Here is a 24,764-nt window from a genome sequence, read left to right on the forward strand (position 1 = left end):
CCTGAGGCGTTCCCCATAGCGTCGTTGACGTATTGTCTCGTTCCCTGTTCTCAGGGAACCAAGGTTACATTTGTAACCTGAGACGTTTTCTTTCTGCACAAACAGTACTCTCTTAGCTTTATAAAATTACGGTTGAACCACTGTTGTCAGATGGACTATTTTAACAATGTCCTTCCTAAATTTCTAGGCCTTGAACGTGGTAGTTACATTGCTGTCTATGCAGGGTCAGAAAACTCTTGAATTTCACTAAAAATATCTTCATTTGTATTCCAAAGGTAAACAAAGGTCTTGTAAGTTTGGAACGACACGAGCGTGAGAAGTTAATATAAGAATTTTCATTTTTAGGTAAACTATCCCTTTAATATCTTCCCAAACGTCTATGACTTTGTTTCTTCAGTGGAATGCTAAAAACGTCAAATTTAGTTTCGGATTCTCAAAATATTTTCTTTTACATTCCAATGAAAAAAAGTCAGGTTTGGAACTACATGAGAATGAGAAAATGATAACAGAATGTCCATTTTTGGCTGGACTATCCCTTTAAGAAAAGATACAATCATACTGACGACATCACGCTTTGTACATGTTGGCGGCAGTGGCGAGTGCTAACTGCCCATTGGCTGCGACCACACAAGGCTCCTCCTCCAATAGTCCATTGGGGTCAGCGTGTGGGATGCTGTCGTGGTAACTGCTGAAGCTGATGTTGTCTTCCTTCAGCTCAATGGTCCAAAACGGGGCATTCAGTTTCCGATTGCGGTACTCACGATACGTAAACACACCTCCCACGAAGCCCATGAGAAGAACGACAACCACGATGATGACGGCCAAGATGATGATGTTAAACTGCGTCCAGGACACTACTGTCAGGGCAGAGGCCGTGCTGTTGTGTCCTGAGGAGTCTCCCATTCCTGACTGAAGGGTCGGTAGGCTTGGGTGGGTGGTAGGGGAAGAGGAGGAAGTGAGGAGGCGGGAAGCAGGTGTAGAAGCAATAGAACTTGTGGATTTGGGGATTTCTGCAGTGGAGGTCTTGATGTCTTGAGTCGGGAGGATTCTCACAGCTGAGGGAGAAAGATTGAATTAGTTACTGTGCCTAAACAGATGATAAAGGTTAGAAATGAAAAATGATTACTGTACTTTTCGGACTATAAGTCGCACCTAAGTATAAGTCGCAACAGTCCAAAATTACATCATGACGAGGAAAAGAACATTTATAAGTCGCACCGGACTATAAGTCGAATTTATTTAGAACCAAGAGAAAACATTACCATCTACAGCCTCGAGAGGGCGCTCTATGTCTTCAGTGTAGACTACAGGAGCACTGAGCAGCATAGAGCGCCCTCTGGCGGCTGTAGACGGTAATGTTTTCTATTGGTTTATTTCTCTCTGTTCATGTCAAATTAGTTTTGATAAATAAGTCACACCTGACTATAAGTCGCAGGACCAGCCAAACTATGAAAAAAAGTGTAACTTATAGTCCAGAAAATACGGTAACTAAGAACATAAGTAAGTAAGTATTCAAGATGAACTGCAAATCAGCCAATAAACCAAAACAAATTAGGATTAGGACTTCATCAAAAACATTAATCAATTATGAAACAAGTTAAATTCAGTGATAAGCAGCTTTACAGAATAGAATAATAGTGCTGGTATTGTTGAATGCTCCCATTAAAATCAACGTAAATGGGAAATGTATTCTCCAGAACACTGTCATGGCAGCTTGCTATAGTTTGTACAAAATGTCAAAATTTTATGGCATATATAATCTATAAAAAATGTTAATAATTAATGGCTAAATTTATTAGAACACTAGTATTTTCACCAGCTTGACAATGTTTTAAGTCAGCTGTTTCTGTCTTTTGCTGTAGTGTCAGTAGGAAATCTCAGTTTATATTTTCATACATTCATTTTGCCATTAATTGTAATAATCCAGTGAGATGTATTTTTTCCACAACAGCCAGTAATCCACATAGAGATCTGATCTCATCGTCATCCCGTCTGTCTATATGGATGTGTGATGAAGATATGTGAATAAGACAATGTTGACATGACATTTTTTTAATATGTAGATCCATTTTTTTCTTGTACATTTTCATCCTTTATACAGCAAAGAATGCAGGTGTTGACCATAAACAAAAACTCTCAGTAAACTGATAAAAAAAAAAAAAAACCAAGGGGAAACTGCCTTGTGGTATGTTTGTATGATGACAATCTGAAAAAAGTTAAAAATAGGATCTATTTCAAGAGTACTACATATTTTCATAAAAAATAGATTTCCTATTTTGTAATCAATTATTGCATCGTGTGACTCACAGAATCCATTTCAAAATAAGACAAATTTAAAGGGATTTTCTTTTAAAAAGCACCCCAAACAGGAAGCAGATAAGACACACCAAGCTTGTTAAGTTTATTAATCACATTTGTAAAATTTTATGTGGAGCTACTTTGAACATGACGTTCATTCATATTTTCAGTACTGTGGTCTGATGACTCCACATGGCGGAAAACATGAATGCATTAACAAACATTAAAGATGTTAAAACGTAACTGATTTGTGTGGATTCAGCATATGGGTGTCTGACTGTTAAAATCTGTAGTAGAAAAGTGTAAATATGTATTTATCTTCTAACCTTATCATCTGTGTGTCCATCTCTGTGTGTCAGCTACCCTAAAGTTAATCTAATATAGTCTAACTAGTGTTATAATTAGGGCCGGGACTTTAACGCGTTAATTGAGATTAATTAATTACACAAAAAATAACGCGTTAACTAAGATTAATTAATTACAGAAAAAAAAATTCCCGCATTTTTAACAACATATTTTTGCACCGCGGAACGTTTCTCACTGGATGAGTTTCGGCGGACCGATTATACTGGAGCACCAACTAGCATTCGCATATCACCGAAGCACATGATCGAACCTCAAGTATCACCTCAACGCAAAACATATAGCAGCTACCGTGGACTTTACACTTTTTTGAACTATGTATTATTTTGTTGGTGCAACTGGCACTTTATGTTGAACTCTTTATTGTTTTGGCCAAGGTTATTGAGAGTTGGACTTAGTATGTTATGGCCTCTGAAGCAACAGAGAGATGTTTTCTAATAGTCAGTGTTTCCAATGTTCTGAATGTAATTGACAGTATTGTGTTTTATTTAAAAAAAAAACACACTTTACAGAAGGTTCCAGCACCTATAAGCTTCCTGAATTTCTGAAATGTACTATTTCTAAATTGTTTCTAAATATGCTATTGCTACACTTCATGGCAAAAATTGCACTGGTCTGCTAGACTTGGTTGAACAAAAATAAACAATATTTTGTTGCTTAAGCTTATGTATTCAGTCATTATTCAATGGTATACTATAAATCCATGTGAAAAAAAAAATTACTTCTCACTGTTCTCAGGTCAAATATTTATCTGCGATTAAAATGTGATTAATTTCGATTAATTAATTACAAAGCCTTTTTTATCGAGTCCCGGCCCTAGTTATAATACTTTAAATAAGGCATTGTCAAAAGCATAGACTGCTCAGGAAGTCTACACTGAACATAAACAACCGCCTCAACCAGGATCCTTGTTAAGTTAAGGTAAAAGTGGGATAGGTGTAATAAAATCATAAAAAATGCTTGCATTCATTATTCATGAATCATGACTCATTTGATGGTATCCCAGCAACCATAAAGCTCATTCTGATTTCATATACAAATGCACCTGTATATATCTGACGTGACAACATTATGAGTTACTGATCAAAAATGCAGTGACACATGTCTTTTCATCAGTGGGATGACACAATTCCATTGAGTATCCAATGACCATCTGAGAAATATCGCACACAAAACAGCGAGCATTTGCTACAATCATCCATTCGGACGAATCACCACATTAGAAGGATTTCAAGGGATCATTTCCACAGTACCTCTCAGGGTGCAGTTGTGGTAGCGGGCGTCCCCCGTGTATCCACGAGTGCAGATCTCACAGTGTGCTCCCGCTGTGTGGTTGATGCAGCGGTGGCAATGGCCAGTCTCGGGGTGGCAGATTTGTGGCATGGAGCGAGGGTCGGCGTTCCCGTTACAGTCGCAGGGCACACACACGCCTGCGGATTTAAATAAACCGTCCGTGCACACGCTGCATGTCGGGCCGGAGAAGCCAGGCTTACATTGGTCACATACAGGCCGTCCACTGGAATCTATAAATGCAGTTGAACAGATCTGATCAAAAACTAGAGTTACATTATGACACAAATGTGCAGACAAGGGATTTGTAGTTTATTTATGAATCATTATACCGTAATATTTGCGTCTCCTCATGCACATCCTTCAGAGCCCTCTCTAATCTTGAATTCATGTTTATGTACAGTGAGCCAAAAAGTATTTGGATAGTTGTGCCATACTTGAAAATGTATAAATGCCATTAAATAATGCAACAAAATCTATTTTGTAAGACACCTGTGTGAAGTTGAAGGAGGCAAGAAGAAGATAAGAAGAGGCATGCTGGTATACTACATCCCCCGTAGTAAAGAATCAGTAAAAAAGTATCAGACACAAGCTTCTTTCTTGCTTAAAATGAAAAGCAAGTCTTATTTCTTAAATAAAATCCTAGCCTTTTCTTTAACTTTTGTCTCAGATAATTAATATGTGAATTAAAACAAAGTTTGTCATCAATTATGAAGCAATTAAGATGCTATTAGGTCCTAACTGGGACAACTTGTAGTTTCAACTCCAACAACTAGGTGGCGCCACAGCACCACATTTCAAGCCTGACAACATTTTCTACAGAAGTGCAGAATAAAATGACATGAAGTGGTATGTGTGTGGATATATATATATATATATATATATATATATATATATATATATATATATATATATATATATATATATATATATATATATATTCAAAGCCAAAATGGCACAGTGATGGTATTTGATGGAAATAGATGGAAACACTATGGTACCTCAATGTTTTTATGGTGTTTAGTAATTGCAATAGTCATGGTATTTACATGGTACTTAAAGATACTTAAAAATGCCAAGATATTACCATGGTGCCAATCCCAGAAACCATAGTATTGGCATGATGTGTGGAATAAGGAGTAAGTGTGTTTGACAGCCCTACTATACATCCAATACATCAATGAAATATTCATGATTGGAAAGAAAGCCAGTTAGCAGGATGTGTGAATGACTGTGCTGGATTAACATCTTGACCTGTCTGACTGATGCAGCACACACTGACAGAGCTACAACCGCCTGCAAGCAGAAACATCATGCAGGAATGCAAGCTTCTGCAGTTTCAATATTACTGACACAGCTGATCCGTTTTCTCAATGGCCGCTGTTGCCAGGGCAACCCCTCCCAGAAGCAGACTGACCCCCTCGCTGCCACGGCCTGTGACACGAGATGGAGTCACACAGCCGGCCAGTGACAGAAGGAAGCAACCAGAAGGTGGAGGAATTTCTTTTCAGCACTCCTCCCGTTCCTGCCATGAGATCTCGTGGACCGTGCTTCTGCCAGACTCATGCTCCAGCTACAGACAGTGTGAAGCCAACAGATGAGGCTTCACCACCTGCAGAGTTCAGAAGTGCACATATCTATCTATCTATCCATCCATCCATCCATCAAATTTACATAAGTACACTTAAAAGAGTAGCCTGGGTTCAGTCATCTAGCTCAAGAGCACAATGGTTGATCGGTGAATCTCGCAGGATTTAAATCTACAGCCTCTCAGTCATTAGCCCAAATCTTTAACTATTGCACCACTCCACAAAATCCCTCCATCATAAAATGAACCATCTTTCGCAGACAGGGAAAGACAGCAGTGGGTCTGTTGATATACTGATGACTTCTGTTCGCTTCAGCTCACTCATCTTCCACTCTCTAGCCTTTTCCATCTCTCTCATTTCTAAGACAATAAAATAATTTAAACTCAAATAAAAAACATTTCATGTCCACATACATATGTATTTGTTGGTTTGTTAAGTAGTAATATCTTGCATAGTGTACAGTCTGACGATCATTATCAGTACAGATATAATGATCAGTTGACTGTACATTATGCATCACATATTTGGCCTATAAATATATAAATAATACTGAGTACACTTATATAAGAGTTCTGAACTTTCAGTGCCCTTTCTCTCTCTCTCTTCCTCATGCTGGCTCATTGACTTTCCTCCTCAGGCTCCAGTGACCGTAAATGTAAAGTGACAACCCAAAGCCACATCACCATAGCTGTTGCTGTGCAACTGCATCCAATGGAAAGGCAGCTGAGATGGAAACAAAGCCTCTGATTGGATCTTTAGTACCATACAAAATTTTACCTGTGACAAAGATTCAGTACCAGGATTTGTATAAATGACAAAAACATCAAAAGATCCTAATAATTCCAGACTTTTGTCCGGAAACGTAAATGTCCTGGTCCTCTTGTACATGCTCCTGCAGTGCATGTTATACAAAAAGGAAAAGTGTTTATGACATCTCACATTAAAATCAAACTTCCTGTGCCTACTATTGTTCTGCCTTGCTGAATAATTCCCAGTCCCTTTCAGGACATCGTGTGCCGAGCGCAGAAGCTGCCCTGACCCCTGTCAGCGTGTCACAGAGACACAGACTCACCGAGATGGCAGCTGCCGCTGGAGCTCTCCGAGGAGCAGGGACAAGGCAGACAGGTGTCCGAGGACCCCTCACCATGACGCCGGTAGAAGTTGGGCAGACACTCCTCACAGTTGTGGCCCTGAGTGTTATCCTGACAGTCCAAACAAATACCTGACCAAGAGAAGGAGAATATTAGCAATAGTACAGACTGAACACCAGACTTCCTGAGAATCTTTGGGCTAGTTTAGCACAGTGAGCCTTGAAAAGCTCTTTCTAAAACAAAGAAATCTGCTTTTTCAGAGAAGAACCGGATTAAAGCTTATGTTTAAAGTGCTCTCGGTCTTAAATGGCACTAGGACATTTCTTGATGATTTAGGCCTTGAACTATGAAATGGTGTGCTGGAGATCTAGTTAACGTTCAAGATCAGGGTTTTCAAGTGGAGAGACATAAAACAAAGGTCTCTCTGTCAGTGCTGATAATGTCAACAAAAACTATTCATTTTATTTTATTTTTGTTAACTGAAATTAAGATGAAATAAAATAAAATGTAAACATGCATTCATATTCAGTCAAAGTACTAAAATGTAAAGTAAAAAAAAACAAAACAAATCTAAATAGAAATATTTAAAAAATAAATAAAACAAAGAATTAACTAAAATTAAATTGAAAACCTAAAATCTAAAAATAAATGCTAATTTAAAGTACCAATAAATATAGTGATAGTGGTATTTAATAAAACTAAAATAGCATTAGCTTATAAAGTTTTTCATTCATGACCCTTAACATAACTTAATCACAACTAGCACCACATACATTTAGATAAATCAGTTGCAACTAGTTAATTAGTCAGAATTGTTTAAAGCACTGTTAAATATTCCACTATTTCATTAGAATTTTTTTTCTTTCTATACACACACACTCACAAACACACACACACACGTGCAGCTAATCTGTTAGCAGGTAAGCAGTTTATTTTTTATATAAAAAATTATATTATATTATAGTATCATGTAATTTCAAGTATATTCATTGAAATTAACAGAAAATATTAAGTATTATGCACTTAATATTATAATAATGTTTATAAATGTTAATGAAAGCCTAAAATTATTACAGAAAAACGTGTTCATATTAGTACCTTAATGGTACTGTATATATTTGTACAGGTTTTTGTACGTGTATGATACATATTGTGGTTACTCAAAATATGCAATCTTGTGTTGGTATATCTTTGTTATGTTGGAGAGATTTTGCCAATGGTTTAATTATGTTCTTTCTTAATTTCTATTCATTTAGAAATTTCTATTTCTAATTTCTTAATTTCTAAATTCTAGAGTTTGTATTTTTCTTCTTCGTTCTTTGTTACAGTTACATGAAAGCACTGCATTTGGTTTGTGTTTTATCACACTCGAAGCAGTACGTTACAGTTTTCCAGTGGGAGTTTTGTGTGGACACTGACAACGCAATCTATCTGGCCAAAGACCAAAAGCCTTTGTGTACTTTGCACACTATTGTTTTGGCTCCGTGAGTTACTGCGTGTCTCTCTCGCGCGTGTGTGTGTGTGTGTGTGTGTGTGGTATTATGCTGCAGGGCAGCTGTGAGTCTATGAACTGTAAGCAGTCTCTGGAGATGCTGATTGGGTTTTATGACTGAGGAGGGCTGTAAATCTGACTGTGGTTCTCTGCATTGAGGAAAGGTTACCAGCTACCATCTGCACACACACATCGCAGAAAGAGAAAGACAGAGACAGATGGGTTCGTAGACACACACACGCACACATGCACTTGAACAAGCAGTTGACAAACACGTCTGTGACTTTAGTAGACTGAGGCCCGGGTGAAATGATTTAAGACAAACACGCCTGCACTTCTCAGATGTCAGCAGGTTTGCTTAACAAATTAACACACACACACACACACACAGACCAGCATGAGCATTCTGTTGATAGGGTTTTTTGGTCCTGATTCAAATTGAGCTTAATTAAGTCCAGGTTGCCTAGGATACAGGGAAGAAGAGAGAAAAGGAGAGGGAAGTGTGGAGGATGTTGTGATGAATCGCTCTAGGTGAGTCAATCTCAGATCTGGAGCTATCGTTTTAAAGGAACTGTTCACCCAAAAACATACATTTGGCATTTATTCATGTCATTCCAAAGCAAAAGTATCATAATATTATTGTATGAGTAAAAAATATATACAAACAAATAAATAAAATACGAATAAACATTTTAAATGAAAAATATATTTCTAAGATTCTAATATTTTTATATTATATTATATTATATTATATTATATTATATTATATTATATTATATTATATTATATTATATTATATTATATTATATTATATTATATTAAGTCAAATGCAATTGTACAAGTAAATGTAAATACATGTAAATGAACAGCATTAAATTTGATTTAAAATTGTAATGATACCTTCAAATTGAGAATATCCAGGAGAATGTTATGATTTGGGAGTTGGCCTTTCTTTCCTTTTCTTTCTTTCTTTCTTTCTTTCTTTCTTTCTTTCTTTCTTTCTTGTTTGTTCATATTATGCTTTATGGTGAGTCTGCTTGTATCTCTGCTATTCCCAGTCTTTTAAAGAGAAAGTATAATCTAGACCAGTGGTTCCCAACCTTTTTCAACTCGCGGCCCACACAAACAAACACATATGTTTGCGCGGCCCACTTCAAAAAAATTAACTGACCCCGCTATTGTTGGGTTAACAAATTCACTCTATGCTCATGTGTTAGACGAATTATTTTCGCACGTTTTTATTTCTAGCCTTTTACTGCAGTGAGAACGCTCTGATCCGTCAACATTGGCTCAGAAAAAAGGCGCATCAGAGACAGTGTGTGAACCTGGAGTTAGGCATATGCGCACGCTCAAATCGTGATTTTAGGATGTTTTCTTTTAATCGCACAGCCCTAGAATGGACTGGAAATGAACAGAAAATAATTGGCGGCCCACCTGCAATAGTGGGCCGCGGATCACAGGTAGAAAACCACTGATCTAGACCATCTTCACCTGCAGAGAATTGAACACAAGATCCAGATCAGTTCAATTCTTTGTCAAGGTGGATGATCTTATGGAAATAATTCATGCTTTTGAAGTTGTAGTTGAGACATTAAACTGCATTTTCCAAGATATTAACAGAGATTTTTTTATTTATCTATTTTTATTTTTGCACAGTGTTAGCAATCAATGTTAGATTAGCATCCATTCACTTTAATTGTAGGAGAAACTAGTTATTATGGAGTCACTGTGACAGATGCCTCAAACTGAGATCATGAACGATGTGTGAAAAATACATGGATCATCAGTAATAGTTTGTTTTCACTTTGTAAAAGTACTGAGTGTAAATTCATCATATATACCATGATCCATCCGGTCTTTAGAACTTCTTGAGTGTTTTTCTTTGGAACGACATGAGGGTGAGTAATTCATGACAACATTTTCTGTTTTTCAAGTTCTGAAACTTTCAGGATTTATCAAGCATACAAATTCCTCACGTCACGACCCTTTAAATGATGCTGAACGTGTGCGGGACTGACCTGACTGAGGGTGGCAGTAGGTAGAGTGGTTGTTGCATTGGCACGGTTGGCATCCTGTGCTGCTGAAGTGAAAGAATCCAGGGTGGCAGTCGTCACACTTGGGCCCGTATACACCCGTCTTACACTTACACAGCCCTGAGCTGCAAGAGAGAAACATGCATGAAAAACACTACATCACTGCTCGACAACATTTATGACACTGGCAGCCTGGACATTTTGTGTCCTCTCTGTGTATATCTAGTTCCTGTGGTATCTGATTACACACACATGGCTTTGCCCTAAACAGCTAACAATCCTGGTTTAAAATGCAGTCATGCACATTTAAAGCAGTCTAGACCTTTCATTTTTCATTCCACCGTCTCTACATGTGGGTACACATGAGGGACCTGTGGCCCGGACCACATTTGAAAACCATCTGCTGCTTCAGACCTGATTCCAGGAACCCCTCTGCATCTCTCTCTCTCTCTCTCTTTCTCTCTCTCAAACACACACACACACACACACACACAGTTTAATCTCAATGTGCCTGTGTTGTCAGCCCATAATAACAGCAGTTTGACTACTGAAACTACAGAAGCTGTTGGAAGTGTTACGTAGGATGATGGCTAGGTATGTTTTGGAGCATGGCAGCTGGTTGAGATGGACCTGAGCTGGTCCTAAGCAGGACCTAGTTGTCCAGGACCAGCCTTAACCATCTGCCATGCTTCAAAACATACCTAACCAGCATGCTGGTCTTGTCAACAGGGATCAGAATCCCATGATAAAAAAGACTGACACAAAATGATCCCCTTACAGTTCATCTATTTATGTAGAACCAAAAGCACACAACCACTAATTATACAGTGTTTTTACATTTTCTTAAGTGTCACGTGGCAATTGCGGCTCAAGTTATTGGCCAGAACTAAGCATCCATTAGCAAAAGATGGCAGATTTCAAACTGTTTTTCCAGCAGCTCCTCTGAACACAGAGAAACTACCATTGAGATCAAATCCCAAACACTATGTTTAAGCAATAGCAATAGTGATGCTTGCCTCTGCAGGTCCATTAATGACCCCTTTATGCTTATCACTCTTGATTTAGTGATTTTGCTGATTATGATGTCATTTAATGGATGCTTTAGTCCTCACTCTCGTAAAATAGTCATTAGTCTATTCCCCAAACACATAGACACGCCTCCATATCCCCCAATCACATACACACACCCCAGGGCTGTTGCGTCAGGTCTGGGGTGAAGGTTAAGGTGAGCTGGGGTTTCCAGGGGTTGTGTGATTGGTTCTGGTGTGTGTGTAGAGCGAGTGATAGATGAGAGAGGGGCGTATGATGACACCCGTGGGACTGGCTTAAAGCGCTCAGCCATGCTGACAGGAGCTCAACGCTGGGGACCCCAGAAAAACAACAACAGCAGTGATAAAAGAGCCCACGGATGGAGCACAAAAGAAAGAGGAGATCTGAGAGGAAGTAAGAAGATTTCCAAAGGGGGAGAAAGAAACAAAGCATCATGGGGGATGTTTGGTTTTTTTTTTCAATGGGAAGTTAGTTTGATGCCTCAAGAAATATAAAGAAAATACAAACAGACATTAATAATTCACATATTTAAGTTTTTTTTGATAATATTGTAATGAGCTTTAAAGGGAAGACGGCAAATGATAGCAATGAATGGCCCTTAAAATAGGGACATCTATGTTATCGTCATCATCATCCAACCACATTTACAGGCGACTTGTCGATGTAACATATGGAAATTGTGACACTTAAGTTTCACACAGATGCTTCCTGCAATGCATTGAAGAATCACACCTGCTCTGCACCTTCATACACTCACGCAGTCTGTGATCTGAATGAGTAAATACAGACACACATCTTAAATTATACATTACTAGCCTAGAGGAAGCAGGGGAGTGAAAGAGAGACAGAGAGAAGAAAGACAAAGAGTGCTACACCCTATTTTGACTAGATCTTAGTCAGAGAAGATACATATTTAATATGATGCAAGTGAAAATGAGCTATAAGCAGATGTACAGTGTGTGCAATATGTTGTAAGGCATCTTTCAATTTGTGTAAAAAATAGTCACAATGTAAAAAAATAGAAGTTTAAAATAATTATACTCTTTATATACACACTATATAAAAGATACAATAAAATAAATAAATATAAGGCATATACATATATTATATTATATTATATTATATTATATTATATTATATTATATTATATTATATTATATTATATTATATTATATTCATGACAATTTATCCTGATTCAGTAGCCTACTGTACATTATAAAAAAATATATTTGTAAAAGTTGTGCTTAAATATAATTGAAAATATATAGAATGGTGTAACACATCCTAATGTGCGCTGCCACCATGTATAATTTTTTTTAGGGATGCACGATAATATCGGCACAACATCGGTATCGGCCGATAAAAGCTTAAAATGACAATTATCGGTATCGGCCGATATTAATATTTCTGCCGATGAGCCAAACCGATATTCTCCAAGTGAAATAATTGACCTGTTTTTCAGATGTGGATGTCTGTCTACATTTGTAAAATAATAAATTGATGGTAGAATTAGTACAGAAGAGATACATGGATTTCTCTTCAGTAAAATTAAAGTTTAAATATATCAGTATATATTTGTATATATATCGATATCGGTATCGGCATCGGCCAAAATTATTTAGAAAATATCGGCATATCGAATATCGGCCAAAATCCAATATCGTGCATCCCTAATTTTTTTTTTCAATTTTTTTTTTGTTGTTGTTGTTGTTAATCGACATTGTAACCTAACACAAATTCTTTTAACATTAGTGGGGTGTTAGTAGACATATTTGCACTTGCTGTGGCAGAGCGGGTGTGTGGGAGCATGTATACTGTATGTGGATGTGCACGGGCCAATAGACAGGTTGCCATGGCGACGTTTCGGTTCCCAGAGCATTCTGAGGAATGAGAGTGAGGCGTGACATATAAAACCTATCAATCACAATCTCCAGAGAAAGAGAAAAAGAGATCAAGAAACAGAGAAAAAGGCAGCCTGTTATCACTTTAATGCAACCAGAAAAACAAGGTTTCTTGTGGCAGATGCAACCATCTGCCCTTCCTAAAAACACCATGGACTCAATAGATGAGTCAGTGAGAGCATATAAAGATGTCTGTTTCCCAAACACACCCACACACAATCAGTGTGATTATCGAGGTCAGATAATTATCAATCACACCCTGTCTGATGGCCTTCCCTTGCATTGACATTCATTAGCAGACAGAGCCGTCATCTGTGTGTCTGTAAAGCCAGCTGTTGAGCAGAACCATTCATTAGGGCGGCACGCTTAGCATTTGTGTAAACACCAAACAGGGCGCCGTTTTGTAGCTTTTAGCTTGAAGATGATTATCTAAATGCATCCACCCCCATTCCAGAGCAATAAATGTAGCCTTACTAAAAAAGCCAAGCGTGTGGATAGAAACACAGCACTCTGTATTAGGAAAAGCTGGTAAATGCGCCTTAAAACACATTTTTATGTGATTTTTTTAAAGCATGCTATAAATCCAGGCTGGCAAAAGATATAGGTTATTTGTTGTCATAATATAAGTCAAAATACCTGTAATACCAGAAATAAACCTCTCTAGTAATAATCACCATCTCAGCAGTGTGAGCATGGCGTGATGGGTATCGACTGATTTATGCATTTGGCAGACGATTTTATCCAAAGCAATTTACATTGCATTCAGGCAAACAATTTTCTCCTAGCATGTGTTCCCTGGGATTTGAACCCCAACCTTGCGCTTGCTAACGCAAAGATCTACCACTTGAGCTACAGAAACACTGCTCATTTGTGATATGATACTCTGTCACTTAAGACTCACGGCACATTTCACAATCAACATTTTCAAGCGTTGAAATTAAATTAAATTAAATTATAAATATTAACATATTAAAATATCAGCTATAATAAGAAGAATAAAAAGAAATTAAAATACTACTGCATGTGAAATAAACTGAGGTCCATGGTCAAATTATTAAAGCGCTATGAATTATGGGTATCCCAACAGCCTCAATTTTCAATTTTCAACTTTCTATTCATTAAACAATACTGAGGAGGAGAAATGTAGCAGATCTGTTTTCAACACTGATAACAGTAATAAATATTTATTGAGCAGCATATTAGAATCATTTCTGAAAGATCATGTGACACTGAAGACTGGAACAATGATTCTGAAAACTCAGCTTTGCATCACAGAAATAAATTAAATTATACAATATATTAATATAGAAAAGAGTCATTTTAAATTGTAATAATATTTCACAATATTAAATTCATTTCTGTATTTTTGATTAAATAAATGAACATTGGTAAGCATACTTTAAAGTTACTTCCTCCAAAAACATAAAAAAAAATGTACTGACCCCAAAAGCTTATGTTAAAACATTCATTTAATACTTATTTCATTATAATAAACGTGGAATTTAAAGTAATGTTTAATTACCATCACATTGTGAATTAATGAAAAATTGGAGATTGAGGAATTAATATAAAACTGAATTAATTAAACGTATTTAATTACTCATGAGTGACTGTGCTTGATTCATGTGTAACCCCTATGATCCACACACTAAAATGTCGTTTGATCAAATAAAAGCAAAAATGGACCAGCATCAGGCAGCACAGCCAGTTTTTAGCACTCCAACACTGCCGGATTGACACTTAATATATCCTAATACCATCACCAGGGGCTTCCTTAATCATTTGGATTGGTTGTGTATGTGTGTGTACGAGAGACGAGCTGTGTTGAGCAGGCAGCAGTAGCAGAAAGCTCATTAATGTTTCAGAAACCCTGGGGCAGATCAGCTGCATATTAACTAGGTCAGTGTTACACAACGACTGGATCCCCTTCCCTCGCTCTCTCTCTGCTGCCCTGGAGATGCCAGCATCATTCTCCTGCCTGCATCCTTCACATCCATGACAACCGTGGAACTGGGCAGCTCTAAACCTCGCCTGGTGCTTTCAAAGTGAAAGACTTAGATGTTTTCCTAAAGGGGGAAGAATGCATGAAAGATCCAGTTTCTTAGCAACTGATGCTGTGCAGATATTAAAACTTCCACTTGCATCACACTGACTTAAATCACAACTTAAACAACACTGTATATTTTTGGTATGCAATGAATGCTTATAGATGACTATAGATGTTTTTATAGAACAGTATTTTCCAGTCCTTTAATCTGATTGGCTGAGCAGCGCTACCGGAGTGAGACTTTGTACTGTTTGTGTAATTGTCCATTCCAGACTTTGCTTTTTGAAAGAATGTCAAATTAAAAGTTTTACTTAAAGCACATATGAAATCATAACGTTTAACAGTCTTTTGTTTTGTTTTCTTACTTAAACACGTAAACTTATGTTGACTATACTAAAGCACATGTAACGTGTTATTCAGTATTACATTTAAAGTGAATATTTTAAATGTAGTAAATTGCAAAATTCATCATTACAAAAGTGTAATTACATTTGAATAAATTAGATTTTAATACACATGACACAAGTTTCAATAATACTGACATTAATGTATATTTTAGTTTACCATAAAAGTTTGTCAGTACATTCAACAGTACACTTTAACCATACTTCAATAGAAGTAATTATGCAATTATATATTCAGTTGTACTTGGTTTAGAAAAATATTATTATTAAGGGTCTATTTTTTTTTATTATTTTACAAAGAACACTGAATAACATCAACTTCAAAAAATATGACTGTGTACTTAATTGTGTCAAAAAACACTGAAGTTCAGCTAACTGCATTTAATATAAGCTACATTTGAAAATAAATAACTAATAAATGTTATTGCTACATGAAGCATATAAAACATGTAATTAGTTTATATATTTTTTTATAATAATATTATTATTATATAATTTAGTTCACACTAAAATATATTATTTCCATAATTAATTTTATGTTATTATTTTTTTTAGGTCCGGTATGTAATAGTATGCTATAACTATCTATAAAACTGGGGTATCTATAAACAAGGAATATTATGGTAAAATGAAGTGCTAATAATGGAGATAAGATTTAGCTCCCATTCTCGTTAAATCAGATTAAAATAATATAATCCTCTCCAACCGAAATGTCCTTATAATTTTGTACATTACAAATCTGATTTTACTTGGGCACTATGGAAAGCTAATCTCTACTGAAGAACAAAAAAGCATGGAGTGCATAAGAATTCATAATTCACACTGGATTGGCTATTATAATTTCCCTGAGGAGCTCTAAGATACCGCCCTTCTCAGACCAGTGATTCCACACACAAAGCTCAAGCCAAGGACAGTAAAATGGAAATTATTATTAAGAAGCTTCATTTCAAAGATCACACAACTGCAAAGCTGTATTACTATTTAAAATATGGTCGTCCACCTGAATAGCTAGACATCAACTATTTCTCCAGTTTGACAATACATGAGAGCGAATGCTTGGGTGCTTTTTGAGAAGGCATAACACAGATCATAAAATATGTTCACATATTGCTTCATTTTCTCAGCTGTAGCGAACAAAACTGTACATTCTTCCTGAAAAAGATGTTCAAATTCAGGCTTAATCCTGATTTTGTTTATGGTTCTGTGCTCTTAAAACAAAGCCAGGATAACAACAGTCTGCTCCCTGCAGGGAATGCAATTTAATTAGGCTCAAACTGGCAATCCTCAGCATGCCCCACTGTAAACCTACTAAACAATTAAAGCACAGGAGAAATATGCCAACAGGAAACTGATACGTCCTCAAGGTTTTGAGAGAGAGAAACAATACAGGGTTGAGCTCTAATCTGCCTGAGTATTATATACATCAGAGATCAAATTAGTTAAAGTGACTAAAATCTTCCTCTGGGGAGAACATTCTCAAAGCTAAAAATGATTGATAAATAAAGCAAATGTTATGTTGAATCTAAAAATTTTTGAAAGATTGAGATACAGTTAAGTGTGCAATAATTTGATTTATTATGTTAAAGGTTTTTTGTCCATGTTTCTGTTTTAAAAAGACATAAATGAGTAATTGTTAAAGAAATCTGTTATAGTAAAAACTGATTCAGAATTTAAGGCTTAAAAAGTGTTATTTCAGAGCTGCTGGAAGAAATGAAAGTTGGATGTAATTTTTTAAAGAAAATACCAGCCCAAAACTGTAATTTCATACATATTTGTAAATGGCTGAGCAGACACCCAAGTAAATTTTTTGTAAAATATAAATTATACACAAGAAAGAAGTACATCCATTAAACAAGGATGCATTAAATTGATCAAAATGGACAGTAGATACATTTATAATATTACAGAAGATTTTTTTTTAATTCTGTACTTTCGATGTTTCAATTTTATGAAAAAAAAGATATATCCTAAAACTAACAATAAGACATGTTTCTGTAGTTTTTGTCTACTTTTGTAAATCTGCAAACTGTCCAAACAACTCCTATAGGAAAGACACATAAGAATGTCTTATTCCTGCAGTGCCTCTCACCTGTCACAGCTGGAGCCGTCGGCACCGAAGGAGTCGCATGCGCAGGGCAGGCAGCCGATGGAGCCGTTGGTGAAGTGATCTTCCTCACACTCTTCACACTGCAGCCCGGTGTAACCCGGCATACAGTCACACTGACCCGTGTCACGGTCACACTCGTCAGGGTCCGACACTCCTTCACCACTGCAGTTACACACCGGCTCTTCAGAGGAAACACACACAAAGGATTTCATAAGAATGTCTGACAAGTAAAGAGAGCCAATAAGACCATCAAATACTGATATAAAGCACCAACAAAGTCATCCTGTAGGCATCTGCTCTCCAAAATATCTTAACCTGTTAATTGTCACACCGTCCCGTATACGGGACACCTACGTTGACTATACTATATTACAATCAAATCTAATCTAATCTTGACAAACTATATATCGTTGGAAAGGTCTAAGACTCCCAAATATATATTTTACCTAGGAAAAGTAATAGATCAATTTATGACAAGAGTGCACCCTCAGAAATCTACATTACAAAAGGAGCTTTGACCTTTGTTTAAAAAAAAGACTTCCTCGTTGCCTTTTTCTCTATCACATTTTAGAAATCATGAGAAGTTATATATCACTTGAAAACATAAAATCTAAAAATTCATCCTTTAAAACCCATTTTAAAATCAGACATTGCATTTCCATGTAAATGGCACATCAAAATCATGTTACAAAATGTTTTCAGTCATGAATTATAAAAATGTAGGTTTGTATCATGCACATTCAAGTCTATCTTCAAAAATGTGAGTGGCAGTTAACAGGTTAATGTTTAAGACAGTGTTTCCTAGCCATTGTTGTTGGTATATTTATTTATTTATTTATTTGTCTTACAAAACCCCACAGGCTATTTAATACGACAAAATACAATAGAACCAATTATGCTGTCTACAGTGGATGCGGAGAGCACAGCAGACGAATCGGCGACAGTAAACCCATTTTTGTCTTTTTTCACTCATAGGCGATTCATATTCAAGTGCAAATGAGACCCATTTTGTGGGGGTGTTTGAGAAGAAAAAAAAAAAAAACGAAAGAAAAAATAAAGAATATTTGAATCTCGAAATTGAAAATCGAATGCCAACCCACCGAACTAATATTCGAATATTCTGGTCCAGCCCTTCTAAGAATAAGAGAATATGAATAAACATCAAATGCAGAGTGTCCACAGGGAATTCTGGGAATGTAAATTAACTTTTTTTCTGTATAATTGATAAACTGACATAATACTGTCATTTTTACTGTAAATATGAAGTGAACACCTTTAAACAATTATATTTTAGATATATATTTTTTTTTTCACCGCGTTTTACAGTCTTTACAGTTTTTTTTTTTTTTTTTATACAGTTGCTGATCATTTCTACAGTTTCTCTTTGGGTCAGATTGGTTTTATACAGTGGAAGAAAAAAATAACTTAATTTAAACCTAATTTAATTTCAAAAATAGTTTTAATTATCAGTGAACCAACCTAATTATATTATGTTACAACAACAAAACTAAATTTAAGAGTTTAAATAGTTCTGTATGGCAACAACTGGTACTTTTTTTTTTGTATGTGAGTTTAACAAAACAAAAACAGTTTTTTTAGTGGCCCTTTGGGATACATATACCGCATACTAATGGAGAAATCCATGAGAAACTGTCACCTGTGCATCGTCAAACATAAAGTCTTGTTAATGCAGCACTGCTGCTCTGTAGTAAATTTCTTCTTCAAGTTCAAGTCCGCTACACATCACACTGCTCCATCTTGCTGATCTCTGCCGGCGGTAATAAATGACTCCCTTCAGCCTGATTCTGATAGCTCATTAAGCGGATATTAGACTGCAGATCTATAGTATGCAGGAGAGGATGTAGTTCCATGGAGAAAAAACACAAACTCTAAAGGCAAATCAGGCAAATTCCTGCTGAAGCTTGTTTAATTCCAAATCTATATCAACTGACGTTAAATCAAAGACAATTTTCCAGTTGCTGCATTTAAAAAAAATCGATCTGAATTAATTTACCAGCAACATCTGGATATGGAAACCAGCTGCAATTAGATATAGAATGGAATATAGTTTGCTGTATGTTCTTTTCTTTTATCAATTTACATAAAACTGATAGAGACAGTCGAAAGAGCCAGATTTGAATCTGCCTTTTCCATGTGAACACCACAACATGTGTTAACTGCTAGGCCACAGCTCCTCTATGTTTGCTCATGATCAAATGTGTTTCATCTCAAAAAGCAAAGTGTATATATATAAAATATATATTTATAAAAATGTAAATCTGAAAGAGTGCATTTGAATCCATCTTTCATGTAATACATGTTATTATTCTTTGGCTTTTGTTCATGCACATGTCCCAGAAGCAACCTCTTATCCCTAAGAGAGGACGGCTTTTTCCCTTTGGTGGGTCATTTAGTTCAAGGGAGATAAATCAAAGTCATGCAAAGTGTTGAAGGAACAGTTAATCCAAAAATGTAAATTCACTCATCATTTATTCACCGTCGTGTTGTTCCAAAGCCTGGCTTCATTCAAAGCCGGAATTTTTGTCAATATTTTATATACAATTTATTCCAATGGATACAAAAGCTTCAAAAATTAAGAAATTACATTTTCCTCCCTGCAATATATTTACATTTATTCATTTAGCTGACGCTTTTATCCAAAGCAACTTACAATTGTTATATATATATATATATATCAGAGGTCACACGACTCCCGAGCAACTAGGGGTTAAGTGTCTTGCTCAGGGACACATTGGTGTCTCACAGTGGATTCAAACCCGGGTTTCTCACACCAAAGACACGTATGTTATCCACTGCGCCAACAGCACCCCATATATACTACTGTTCAGAGGTTTGGGTCCAGTATGTTTTTTTTTAGGATATTAATTATTCTGTCCTTTTCAATGTTCTAATCATCAAAGAATCCTAAAAACAAATATTTATCATGTTTTTTTTTATTTTTTTTGACTGAAGATTCAGATCAATAAACTCCATCATGAGCCAGACGTCTTACGTGTGAATCTCTCATGCCTTCATCCCCAAGAACCCATTTCATCAGATTTACTGCACTAGGTCACTAGAGGGGTACCTGCCGAAAGGGAAAAACATCATCTGTATGCCCGGGACAGAAACACCCTCCACCACACAGAGCTGTGGAGTGTGTTCGTAAACCCCTTCTGCTCCTGAGGGGGGCTGTGGAGGGCGCGGATAAGAAGCTTACACATCCCAGTCTGACAGATTATACATACATGCATGTAAATGAGGCTGGCTACCAGACTCATCGCTATAGGACAATATTATGAAAATATAAAGTATGACAGAGCAATTACAACTGAACCAGATGAGAGGATGAACCTTTGATTTGATGTGGTTTCATTGACCTCAGGCATGATGTGGTAATGAACTGTAAGGAAATAAACAGGAACTAAATGATTTGTTTATTTTGATGTAGGGTGCCACTGTATATTTAGGGGTTGTTCAGTTTCGGATGTGAAGCTAAAAGACAAGGCGGACACTGAGTGTCAGATGACAAAAGAAATAACTTAAAAAAGGTGTCTCGTGTGATAGAGTGAGAGACATTTTTCAGGCAAAAATATTCTTCTTTCCATTAGCTCCAGTGGAAACGGCACTCATCCCACTCCAACATACAGACTTGAGGTCAGGGGGTAAAGAGAGTTCACTGGGATGTCTAATGCACAGCTGTTATGATCTAGGTCAAAGTCGCTCAACTCATACAGGATTTATCTTTTTACATTACAATATTTGAGACGTGCAGTGAGATGCCCAGCTAGATAAAGTGTTATTCATAAGAGGAAAGCTCTGACTGCTGGAGATGCATCTGAATTAGTAAAAAAAAAAAAAACATGTAAACAGATGTCGTCTCTAGAGTTGTGCAACATTCAGAATTGCCTTTTTAAGAATGCCTTTTAAAATTCCACATTAATTCTTGAATTTGAACATGTATCAAACTGAATTGTAATTTTAAGAAAGTCAAATTCATATGGAATAAAATAAAATGTATAATTAAACAAATTAAGTAAATAAAATAAAGAATGAATAAGTATTTCATTTTTTTCTGCAAGAACTACCCATGTTATCATATACAAAGCATATATATTCTGACATTCAAAATTGCACAATTCTAACACCAACAAAATGTTCTAATTCAAATTCCAGTTCAACATTCACTTTGAAAAATGGATGTGGCCAATTCTTTTTAAAACTCTTTAAAAAACACTTTAAAAATATATGTAAAGAGAGGCAATTCTTAAATTCTGAATTTGCCCAACCCTGGTCTCTACATAATAAAAAATGCCTTCTGGATATAACAGACACTTTTTATAACAAGATACCTGTATTATACTGAAGAATATCAATCTAAATAGAAGCTTATTTCCATTTAGTTGATATTCTTGATTTCTAGCCCACTTTCTCTGGCCCCTAGGCTGTCATCTAAAGGGCCCCCTAACACTTCCTGTGTCCTAATAAAGACAGGCTTTGACACAGTCCATGATTTTCTGATCATTGTCTCCCGATTATAACCCCAGCATCAGGAACAATGGCTGTGGAATGTCCAATCACAATGGCAGGGCAGAGAGGGGGCTAAACATCTGTACAATGCTGCCTGTTTCTTTTTTTTACAAATATGTTTGGTGTTAGATTTTCTTTTTTTTTTTAAAGATAAACAAGTGCAAACATCTAAACCTATTAAGTGCAGAATCACTGGGGTTAGTGACCCCTATCAGTGCATTGGTGATAACTGTTTTGTTATCTTGGGGATTTAGCCTTATTATAGAAAAGTAGGCCAAGTCTATAGATACTTCCATATGAACAATTGGTGCACCCAAACAACCATTTCATGTAAATGCAAGATTTATGTCGACCTCAATCTCATTAACAGTGTGACCTGGTTCTTTGACTCGTACACACAAAGGATAATCTCTGGCCTTTATTTCCTACCAGCCACACATTAATGAAACAATTCTAACAGAAATGCAAAAAATCTCAGCTGGATATATCAGGAAAAAAAATGTCTGATGATGTCCTTTAACTGACACAGCCTACATGTGGTGAATCTGTTTGTAGTGATGGGGTAATGTCAGGAGTCAGGACAGACAGACAACTAGGACAAATACCCTGCAGATCAATCAATGAAGGACCTGTATGGGCACATTACAATACTTACCATATTATATCAATGAATAGGCACTTACCCAGCATTAGACATCAGCCTGTTGTATAACAGTTTTATGTAAATAAAATAAAGGTCAAGCTGTTTTAAATCAATGCGTGGGTGGATGGATGAAAGGATAGATTTGATAAGATTTAAGGCTTGTCCACACCAAGCACAATAACTATAAAGATAAAGATATAGTTCTAAACACAGACAGACAGACAGACAGACAGACAGACAGACAGATAGACAGATAGATAGATAGATAGATAGATAGATAGATAGATAGATAGATAGATAGATAGATAGATAGATAGATAGAGTGAGGGTATTTGTGGTATTGATCATACCTCATCAATATATCATGTTGATGGCTATGACTAATAATGAAGTGATTGTTGAGAGTCAGACGGTGGACTGCAGGAATGATGTTTTTGGTACAGTACGAGATTAAAATGACAAGATAACGAAGCAGAAGGCAGCAAAGGCCTGATAATTATACATAAGGCTAATTGATTCGATGTGCTCAACAGCAACAGCATTCAGATTTAAAATGGCATGTCTGTTGCCAGAAATGTGATTTCTAAATTTCAGTATTCCGCTATTTCGCATTTAACGTTAACTCACCTTGAGAACTGTCAGAGGTTGTGCTGAAGTCGGGCACGACGCCCGATCTGTCCGCTTCATTATCAGACATCTGCGCTTCTATCATCTGGGTTTCAACAGAGCTGAGCTTCCTCCGAGCAGATGCGGCCATGTAGCTGGGATTAGACAGAGATGGGGTGGTGGGCTCCGTTGTTGGGGGTATAATGGTGGCTGCTGGTGCTGCGACATTTATCGGTTTTCTAGCGGACGCGATCGAGGGCGCTGGTGTTAATGCGACAATACCGAGCCGGTCCCCTGGAAACCCGCTCGCGCTCGTATTTGGATGATCTCCAGCGATTGAACGAGATTTCCTTATTACTAAAGGCAGGGCATCGTAGGAATGAGCCGCCTCGGATAACCCCATGCACACAAAAAAGATGAATGGGAAAGCCGGAGATGTAAACATCATTAAGGCAAGCCACCACATAATGATAATATCAACGCTCCATGAAAACCTCCTCGAGACGGACTTCACAAGGCCCCCGTCCTCCAATTTCCATCGGGCTATTCCAAACCAGGTGGTTTCCAATCCGCCCCGATGTAGCCTACTCCACCATATCCGACAGAGATCCCCTTTTTCTCAATGGCTTTGAACAGACTGCAAGGTGTTTGATCCGCACCGACCTGTAGTAGTAGCGAAGCGCAATGGAGTGGCACACTCACTGGCCAATCAGAATGCAGGACGAGACAACCGCTGTGGTGGGATGTGTGTTTTTTCTCAACGCTTGACAGACGGTGAAGCGTCTGATTGGTTAAAATCAGGTGCATCGAAACCTCGCTGGCTGGTTCATGCAGTCAGGCGATCATTATAATATTTTCATTTTGTAGCCTATTGTTGAATCAACCGTGTATAAAAAAAAAGAAGAAGAAGAAAACACGTTTTAAAATATTTTAGGACTTTTAAAACAACAACATCATACAATGCTACTTCATTCTGCTTCTCCGTGAGCAATTATTCATGTTTTATTCCCATCATAGGCGAACTAAAGGTTGTCTAACGGGATTTTTATAAACCTCACATTGAACAATGACTAGTTTAATTATTTTATTTTATTCTTATTTTTATATAAATAATTTGAATCCATATTTTGGTGTTCATCCATATTTTTGGTGGTGCATCAATTGCTGAGCACTGTCAGTATAGGTTATTATCATCAGCAGCGCCATCTTCTGGTGGTGCAACAAAAAATGTGAACAAACGAGGAACAACTTTGCAGATTTCCTGTGGTGAGATTGTGATACTATCCTGAGCCATCAATATTAGCAAGACTGTAAAAATTG

The 24,764-nt window shown here is 36.7% G+C and overlaps 1 protein-coding gene across 1 annotated transcript; it reads right to left on the reverse strand.

Annotated features, from left to right (window-relative positions):
• LOC113107396 (multiple epidermal growth factor-like domains protein 9) lies at window positions 1-23,910 on the reverse strand. Its single transcript, XM_026269883.1, has 6 exons — window positions 23,466-23,910; window positions 17,648-17,846; window positions 10,142-10,281; window positions 6,613-6,762; window positions 3,915-4,184; window positions 1-1,055 (listed from the first exon to the last, which is right to left on the reverse strand). Exons 1-6 carry the CDS (start codon window positions 23,908-23,910, stop codon window positions 568-570), a joined length of 1,692 nt encoding a protein of 563 aa, XP_026125668.1. The 3' UTR covers window positions 1-567.
• Window positions 23,911-24,764: the final 854 nt, after the last annotated feature.

The sequence above is a fragment of the Carassius auratus genome, chromosome 8, assembly GCF_003368295.1.
Source record: "Carassius auratus strain Wakin chromosome 8, ASM336829v1, whole genome shotgun sequence".
Taxonomy (NCBI): domain Eukaryota; kingdom Metazoa; phylum Chordata; class Actinopteri; order Cypriniformes; family Cyprinidae; genus Carassius; species Carassius auratus.